The sequence below is a fragment of the Oncorhynchus clarkii genome, chromosome 32 (assembly GCF_045791955.1).
Source record: "Oncorhynchus clarkii lewisi isolate Uvic-CL-2024 chromosome 32, UVic_Ocla_1.0, whole genome shotgun sequence".
NCBI classification, from domain to species: domain Eukaryota; kingdom Metazoa; phylum Chordata; class Actinopteri; order Salmoniformes; family Salmonidae; genus Oncorhynchus; species Oncorhynchus clarkii.
Window position 1 is genome coordinate 30,536,585 of NC_092178.1, and position 9,638 is coordinate 30,546,222.

Sequence of the window (9,638 nt, forward strand, 5' to 3'; positions counted from 1 at the left end):
GGGCCATCGTGCTGGATTGTGTCAACATGGCCCCTGAGGCGGGCAAGGTCACACCCAAGGACAGACAACTGTCCTGCCTGCTGGAGTCGCGTTTCCCTGACCTGCCGCCCAGGGGCGCCCTCTTCCAGTCCCTACAAAGCGCCAAGTTTGACATCTCAGGTAAAAAGGTGGGAAAAACATGCCATGGGAGAGGTGTTGAGAGGTGCACAAAATGAATCTGCCTTGTCACTTGACATAAGATGTCATGACAATATGACATTATTATGTCAGTATTATGACACTGTTATGACATATCATTTGAATAAAGATGTACCATTATTTAAAGAGAATGTTGTAGAGTAAGTTTGAGATTTCACACAACCTCAAAAGAATGTTGTGGAGTGACCATCTAGAAGTAAACAAAGTAATATGTCAAACCCCTTAGGTGGGAACCTCTGCTCTGTTGACCCAATGACTGGAAAAAGACATTGATCACATGACACCATTCATTCCTATGTAAAACTTAATAGCACATTGAAGCCAAATAAAGTCTGTTAAGATGGCATCTCATAGAGAATTAACATGCACAGTTTGAGCTACTCCAGGAAGTGATGTTGCAGGCTAGCTCAGTGCTGCCCCCTCTCATTGAGTAACTCAAGTTGAAGGCCGACCGGGGTACCATGATATTGGTACCACTATTGTCTTCTTTAAAAAATTTATTCACACAAAGATTGCAATTCCGTTTTCTGGTCGGTCGGCCTTGATCTTCCATAGCTTCAAACCGAGGTGATGGTCGTTCTGCCTTGTGTTGACCAAATTCCAGGTTTGTGTTATGTTATACAGTGCCCTTGACTTTTTCAAAATGTTGTTGTGTTACAGCCTGATTTTAAAATTGATGAAATTTAGATTTTTAGTCACTGGCCTACACACAATATCCCATAATGTCAAAGTGGAATATATGTACATATGATCTACATGGTAACTTATGATATGCTGTAGTGTTTGTCATGTAGTGTTTGTAGTGTCTATACCCAATTCCATTGTAATGCCATTGTAATACTGCTTGTCCCATTGGTTTGTGTTACAGGTCTTTCTACAGAGCAGATCCTGCTAAAGGACATGAAGGCTGTCTCTGGGGGCGACCTGAGACTGGCAGTCTGCACTGTGTATATGACACTAGATGTACGCACTGTCTAGCCATGCTGTTACTTCAATTAATCCACTCTGCCACCACCATGCTTAAGCCACCATGCTTTAAACTGAGACTCAACGACATTAATAATCACAAGAGCAGTGCAGCAAGAGAGTGAAAAAGAGAGTGGCTGCACTCGTCAGCACCAACACATACACTGTTAAACATCTGCACAGGAGTTTGCATCTCTCTAATGCATTGTGACAGCTGCCTGACAACAAATGCCTCCTGCTTCACGCAGTCTTTGTGTCGGAAGTTGCCCTGCTCCTTGTGGTAAAGGAATATGGCTGAGTCTACCTTTAACAGCACCCTCTCAGGATCACACTGGGTGTATGTGAACATTTACTCTTCCCTATTAACAACAATGCATTAGAATTGCCTAATTTGCCTTTGAATGACCAACCAACTCTTTAACAAATTTGGGTTTGCAGATGATTCACCAAGTCATATTTCCTACTCCTTTGAGAGAATTGTATTCCACTATTATAATCTTAAATCTTCATTAATGCAACAATGCTACCAATTTGTCTATAATCTTGGGAGAATATCAATTTTCTAATTAATTTTGGCAATGGAGCCTCTGCCTCAGGGAGGTGCAGCTACGCTATATAGACAAAAGTATGTGGACATCCCTTCAAATTAGCGGATTCGGCTATTTCAGCCACAACCATTGCTGAGAGGTGTTTAAAATCGAGCACACAGCCATGCAATCTCCATAGACAAACATTGGCAGTAGAATGACCTTTCAACGTGGCACCGTCATAGGATACCATCTTTCCCACAAGTCAGTTTGTCAAATTTCTGCCCTGCTAGAGCTGCCCCAGTCAACTGTAAGTGCTGTTATTGTGGAGTGGAAACGTCTAGGAGCAACATCGCCTCAGCCGAGAAGTGGTAGGCCACACCAAGCACACAGAACGGGACCGCAGAGTGCTGAAACGTCTATCCTCGGTTGCAACACTCGCTACCAAGTTCCAAACTGCCTCTGGAAGCAATGTCTGCACAAGTACTGTTTTTGTCAGGAGCGTTCATGAAGTGGGTTTCAATGGCCGAGCAACCGCACACAAGCCTGAGATCACCATGCGCAATCCCAAGCGTTGGACTCTGGAGCAGTAGAAACACGTTTTCTGGAGTGATGAATAACGCTTCACCATCTGGAAGTCCAACAGACAAATCTTGGTTTGGCGGATGCAAGGAGAACGCTACCTGCCCCAATGCATAGTGCCAACTGTAAAGTTTGGCGGAGGAGGAATAATGGTCTGGGGCTGTTTTTCATGGTTTGGGTTAGGCCCCTTAGTTCCAGTGAAGGGCAATCTTAACGCTACAGCAAACAATGACATTCTAGACGATTCTGTGCTTCAAACTTTGTGGCAACAGTTTGGGGAAGGCCATTTCCTGTTTCATCATGACAATGCCCCTGTGCACAAAGCGAGGTCTGTACAGAAATGGTTTGTCACAATCGGTGTGGAATAACTTGACTGGCTTGCACAGAGCCCTAACCTCAACTCCATCGAACACCTTTGGGATGACTTGGAACACCAACTGCGAGCCAGGCCTAATTTCCCAACATCAATGCCTGACCTCACTAATGCTCTCGTAGCTGAATAGAAGCCAGTCCCTGCAGCAATGTTCTAACATCTAGTTGAATGTCTTCCCAGAAGAGTGGAAGCTGTTATAGCAGCAAAGGGGGACCAACTCCATATTAATGTCCATGATTTTGGAATGAGATGTTTGACAAGCAGGTGTCCATATACTTTTGGCCATGTAGTGTATATGCAGTGACAAGCCATCTAGGAGTGAAAGTGGCATGTGAATTTTCAATCCCAATGATAATAACTAACAATCAATAAGCTTTGACCAATCCCCAATGTTTGTAAGACCCTGGGTTTAATAATAATTAGGCAAAGACTCAGCTTATGTAAAAGGCTCGTATACATTATTCACGAGAGCGCTCTGAAGTCCATAATTCAAAGACATCCATTTTATAACTCACTCCCTATTTACGCACATACCAAACCGTAGATATCCTACCCACATACATACACACGAACAGTAGATGAGTTGTATCTTTTCCCCATAGTTCTCACCACTGTTTATCACTACCAAACCGACAGTTCCATTCCCCCGAGATTAGAGGAACCTTGAAAGGATTCCCTGTCCTATCATAAGTTTGTCAGAGTTCTAGCCAGGTCGGGTCAAACACAGTTGAATTGTTCTTCGTATTTTCTTAGACACACACACACACACACACACACACACATATCTCTCCCTCACATGTCTCTACCAAACCTTATTGGACGTATGTTTAGTACTTTAATCATTCATTATACATGCTACATAAACTAATAATCACTAATAGTTACGTTTCAGGGCGGAATTTTTTAATCATTACCTTTAAATATATAATTCCCTTATCAGAAAATGACACCTATATTAAACGTCTCTGAGTGTAAAATGTAGAGTCTGATTAGCGTAATCAAAATAGATCAGTAGCTACTGTGTTGCTTCAGACCAGGCTAAACAATAGTGACAGAGTCATGTCTGTTAGTTAAGAACACTCCCTGATATCTGAGTGGCCGTCGCTGCTGCAATGCAGTAGATCCCAGAATGTTAAAAAATGTACCGCTTTTTCTAGCTTGTCTCATCGCTGCAACTACCCAAAGGGCTCAGGAGAGGCGAAGTCACGCATCCTCCGAAACATGACCCACCTAACCCCACTCCTTAACACCCGCCAGCTTAACCCGGTAGCCAGCCGCACCAATATGTCGGAGGAAACGGCAACGACCGGGGTCAGCCCACAGGCTCTAGAGCACGAGGAGCCAAGTAAAGCCCCACCGGCCTAACCCTCCCCTAAGCCGCGTCGTCCTATGGGACTCCAGGGTTCATTTCTGTATCCGGGTCTGTAGTAATGCCTCTATCACTGCAATGCAGTACCTTAGACCGCTACGCCATTCAGGAGGCCAAATATATTATTTTTTACAAATACTTTCTATTTTACTGGCTTCAGCCCCATGCCATCACATGTATCATGCGTTGACTGTACACACATGCATGACACAGTTTTGTTGCATGCCAGAATATTTCTCTATCAGACCTCGGTTGAAATACTATTTGAAATAATTTATACTGTATCTGTACTTGATTGAACTTGGTCTTTGGAACGGAACCAAGCAAACGCTCAAAGTATTTTAAAGATTTTGAATTGTGTTTGAACCAATTTCTGTTCTCTATATAATAAAGTTTTTTTTGCTGTTGTACGTCATCCCGTTCGTTCGACAGGTGTTCCTACAGCGGAGGAGCCTACAACAGGAGCTTTGTGAGTTCTGTCACAAACATCGTTTCGGTGCGGTGGTCGCCATGACAATCTCTTTTAACGAACGCAGTGAGCCCCATCGGCAGCTGGCGGTCTACAGTTCCAGCACCCTCTATAGGGAGGAGGTATGAACTGCACTGTCATGCCCACTCTTACAATATATTGACCCCTAAGCCATATGATGTGTAATGATTTAATATTTATAGGAGTAGTAATATAATAGATTTGATAGGGGTAGTTGTATCATAAGTAGTAGTTCCACGTAGCCCTCTAATAGACTTGGCTGAATTGACCCATTTTGTGCTTTCCTAAATATGCGGCACATTTGTGTTCATGATCATGAAAGGTATTTTATAGGAGTTCAGTTTATTGTAAAGAGGCCATTTGAATATCGATGTGAATCTTTCCTCCCCACTGTTTAAAAATATCCCCAAAAAATGGTCTACTTTTGTGCCAACCAACCTATCTTAGTTAGTTTAATATTGGCCTTCAGAAACTATTCCTTGGTGTGAAAATAAATGGTATTGTTATGTATTATTCTTTGATATGTCTGTAAGTGAGATATATCAAAGTTGCCTTTTGGACAAATGCAGGCATGACAATTTGAGAATATTAGTCAATGTTAAAAAGGCAACTATGAAATAGCAATACACTGTGTGTTTCTCATTCTGCTGTAGGTGAGCCAAGCATTAGAAAAGTCGTGCAACCCCTCTCTGAGCTTCTCTCCAATGAGCAGCCCCTTCAACAACATCAAGTCTTATCTCCAAGGCAATGCACTGGCCTCCCGCAAGAAAGTGCTGCCTATTCTCAAGAACTTCCTGAAAGAGTGGGACAAGAAGCAAGTGCATTGTGGGGAGGCGGAGGACTTTGAGGAGCTGGACGACCACGTTGACCCCACGGGGTCGCCTAGTTTCGACGACGACGCCCGCCCCCGCTGCTTCTCAGCCTCCCGGCACCACCGCCGCCGCCTGCTGGGCACCGAGGACTCTGGGATGGAGGAGGACTTCCAGGTGCCGGCCACTCCCATGAACAGCCTGGTGGAGGGCTGTCCGCTGGACGCCGGCCTTCCCCGGATCAGCGCGGAAGCCATTTTGGAGAAGTTCAGCCGCATGGGAGGGGAAGCAGGAGAAAATAAAGATGGCAACTGGCCAGGTGAACAATAACCTTCTGTTGATGCCTTTTAATCCTAGTACCCCTGGCTGACTGTCCTCATGCACCTCAATCCAACCAACAGACTATAAGGAGTGTTCAAAGTTCATATTCAGAAGCATATCAATCAATTGTATGTTTCATAAGGGACATCTCATAGCAAATTATAATGACAATCCAAAGGGGCCATGTTCAGTAACTCACTGGTTATATAGCAATCCTAGGTTTGCTATCGGCAGCTCCGTTGACATTAACTGGAAACAGGGCCCTGTTCAGGAGGAACAAAACGGAACAAAACAGGGAGGTACCATCTGAACTAAGAAATGCTTGTTTTTGTTTTCCGTTGCAACACGTTTTGCTGCGGTGTGCCCAAATGAACACAACCCTGGACTACTGTGGCTGTCAGACTGATCACCAAGCTCTTATGGATGCTTTACTCAAGTCAGGACTAACAACACCATAGAACATTATGAAGAATAGGATATTCTTTAAAAAAATGGCAACCTGAAGAAAAAAGGGGATGACTAGTAGCACTGTATCAAGGACTCCAGATGGAGGTTGAATGAGGTGTGTGTTTTCTCTGTATCGCATCTGAGTACATGGGACTGCCTCGTTGGTTAGTTGGTGCCATCTCCAAGTGTAGGGGGAGTGGATTGGAAATGTGGAGAATACATAATGGACTAACATAATTAATCTTTGAAGGGCCTATTTCAATGTCACAGGCATTTGAGTGAACCTTTATGATGAGGGGGGAGAATCTTGCAGTGGAGAGTGACTTCATCCATTATGACAGCATGTGTTTCAGCAGTCCTGGTCCTGGAAGACTGCTGAGTCTGCTGGTTTTTAGTGCAACCAATCTATGTACAGCTTCATATGTGCGTTATTGGGCTGATGACTGGACGCGTGATATCTCTTGACGTGTGTGTGCGAGCACATGTGTTTGTTTCGTGTGTGTGGAGTTTTCATGGTTAGTGGGACGTCTTGATGACATTATCACCAGTCACAAAGTTCTCCTCATTGTCGGGATCCATCTGAAAAGGGGGAAGAATTCACATCCTCCCCACAAAGAGAGAGAGAGGTGGATAGATAGATACCAGATGATGGATGCAACTCTGCTGCTCATTCATGCATACGAACCTCCTGCCCCCGTTCAGAGACCTAACTATACTCAGTCACCTTTGCTCTCTCTCTCTCTCTCTGACTGAGATTTATATCGCAATGCTACTTCAGCTGTCCAAATATACTTATCATCTAGAATCACCATTGATTATGTTACCAGTGAGGAATTAGCCTGATCTGAGATCTGTTTGCATTCCTGCCAACCCCTATCATCAGAGTTGACTATACAGCACCAACAGATCTGGGACCGAGTTAGTGATGAATTGCTCTGATCTGTAATCTGTGTCGCTTACCCAGAGAGCCTCGTGGCAGTTAATTTGAGTTAACATTAGTTCAGATGTCTGCTTCATTAGCTGGCTGTAGTTGGGGCTGAGGAGTAGTTTTCAACTTACTGTACCACAGAGACGTGCAAACACACCCAGGCCAACCCACATACAGATACATGCATAGACACAAACACATTGGCTGCTATGCATGGTAATTATGTTCAGGCTGGTGCCTTGCCATGTTTTAATCGTTGAGGATGTGGAGTCATTATATGTCTGTTTGGGTAGACCTCTGTTCTCGACATACAGTACACTGCAGCTCTAATGTTATCTAGTTGGTGTGAAAATCTTCAAATTCAGTTGACCAAGTGAAACTGAGCAAAAGACAGAGACACTATTGCATTTCAGTCTCTTGTCTCTTCCTTTGGATCCTACCCTTTCAGTGTTCCCAGATCACAATGTTTCGTCACGTGGAAGTAATAAGATGATGGCTTCCTCTGATAGGCTATGTGAAGCTTTCACCATACTACTCTCACCTATCCAGTCCTTTAGGATCTTGGATCAAATGCAGGGAGGATGGTAGGGACTAAAATTGTATTTTGTTATAATTTGATTTAATATATTTGACAAAATAAAACATCTTTAAGTGTTGACTAGCACTGTGTTGAACCATTTAATTAAGATATTAAATTAAGATAGTATAGTTGAAGATACTTGATTATATAAATCAACCATGCAGTTTCATTGATAACCTCCCTACATCACAGTGAGAAGGTATGTTCAGTCATCTCGTTCATAGTTAAACAATATATAGCGTCTAAGCTAGCATGGTATTGATAATGAGTTTGCTAATAAACATACTCTGAAAGATTTCTATATTGAGCCTCAGGTATTAAGGATTTGGCAATCATTGGCTTGTAGATGTTCAGCAAGCTTAGATTTTAAAAAATTAAAATGTTTTGCCAGCTAAACATGCATGAGCAAATTTGTTTTTGACAATGTCAACACCAATGTACTGTATCTTGTATCCCAAATCCGTTGTTCCCAAGAGGGGTCACAAAAAAGCAAAGCTAATTATGTTTGTGTTATTTTTTATATCTCCAGTCCACATACCTTTTGTGGAAGTGTTTCATGGGAAATGTATTTACAATGCAATGGCTCAGTGACTGTGCAGTTTAAAATGAACACTAAACACTAGTTTGCCTTTTCATTTGAATGCCTTTCCCTATACCATTTGTCATGGTTACATGTTTTTGTATGTGCTCTGTGGTGTTCTAATTTCTCCATGTGTTTAAGGTTTGAAATGTTAGCTAGCTCGACTTGTTTAGCTTCTAAACAGGTTGAACAAAGACAAGTCATTCACAATGTTTTGTTTTTTTACCAAATTGGTTCCCTTTTTCAGTTTCTCATGGTTTAAATCAAAAGATGCCCCCCCTCAACATGCAGTTCCTTTCAGCATGGGTAGTTTTGTGAATTTTATGCAGTACAATCAGGATTCAACTTTCCTTGTATTCAAGTATGCAATATGAAGTGTTTGCTGTGTGGTTCCTTTATTTAAGTGAGAAAAAAACTGAGTGTGAAAACCACGTGTAAGAAAATATTCTAAGAGTAAAAATATGCTGTTCTATTAAAGATGGATTTGAAGAGTTTGTGTTGTAGTCCAGTTTCATTCAGGCTTCTTGCTGATTCTGGGTCATTGAGCTGATTCAAAATCATAACCTAAAGCTAATGTTTCTGCAAGGCACTATTGGAATCTTTAGTGTCCTGTCACTAACGCGCACCCCTCCAGTCAGCTGTGTCACATTGTTTAGAGTGCGCTCTCACCATTTTCCCCACCATATGCTGTGTGCTTCCACGCCCGGCCATTCCTGGTCATGTCCCAACATGCTATTGTGTGAATATACAGGGCTGTGAAAAAGTATTTGCCCCATTTCTAATTTTGTCCACTTTTACATATTTGTTTAACACTTAATGTTATCAGATCTTCAACCACAACCTAATATTATATAAAGTTAACCTGAGTGAACAAATAACGCAACAATTTCATACTTATTTCATAAACAAAGTTATGCAACACACAATGCCCCTGTGTGAAAAAGTAATTGCGCCCTTACACTCAATAACTGGTTGTGCCATCTTTAGCTGCAATTCCTCACATCACTGGAGGAATTTTGGCCCACTCTTCCATGCAGAACTGATTTAGCTCAAGAGACATTTGTGTGTTTTCAAGCATGAACTGCTAGTTTCAAGTCCTGCCACAACATCTCAATTGGGATTAAGTCTGCACTTTGTCTAGGCCATTACAAAACTTCAAATGTGTGGCTTTTTAGCGATTTTCATGTAGACTTGATTGTGTGTTTTGGATCATTTCTTGCTGCATGACCCAGCTGCGCTCTAGCTTCAGCTCACAGATGGATGACCTGACAGACGGATTCTCCTGTAAAATTACCTGATACAGAGCATAATTCATGGTTCGTTCTATTAAGGCAAGTCATCCAGATCCTGAGGAAGCAAAGCCGTCACACTACCACCACCATGCTTGACCGTTGGTATAAGGTTCTTACTATGGAATGTAGTGTTTTGGTTTTCGCCATACATCATGGGACCCATGTAGGCTAGAACT

At 42.5% G+C, this 9,638-nt stretch overlaps 1 protein-coding gene across 3 annotated transcripts in view; it reads left to right on the forward strand.

The window, feature by feature from the left end:
• LOC139392127 (exopolyphosphatase PRUNE1-like) overlaps positions 1-8,664 on the forward strand; it is a 21,470-nt gene extending 12,806 nt beyond the window's left edge. For all 3 annotated transcript variants that reach the window (XM_071139850.1, XM_071139851.1, XM_071139849.1), the window contains 4 exons: positions 1-159; positions 1,067-1,161; positions 4,448-4,606; positions 5,159-8,664. In XM_071139850.1, the coding sequence (XP_070995951.1) occupies positions 1-159; positions 1,067-1,161; positions 4,448-4,606; positions 5,159-5,644 (899 nt within the window). In that variant the 3' untranslated portion in view covers positions 5,645-8,664. The remainder of the gene's footprint in view (positions 160-1,066; positions 1,162-4,447; positions 4,607-5,158) is intronic.
• The last annotated feature ends 974 nt before the right edge of the window (positions 8,665-9,638 follow it).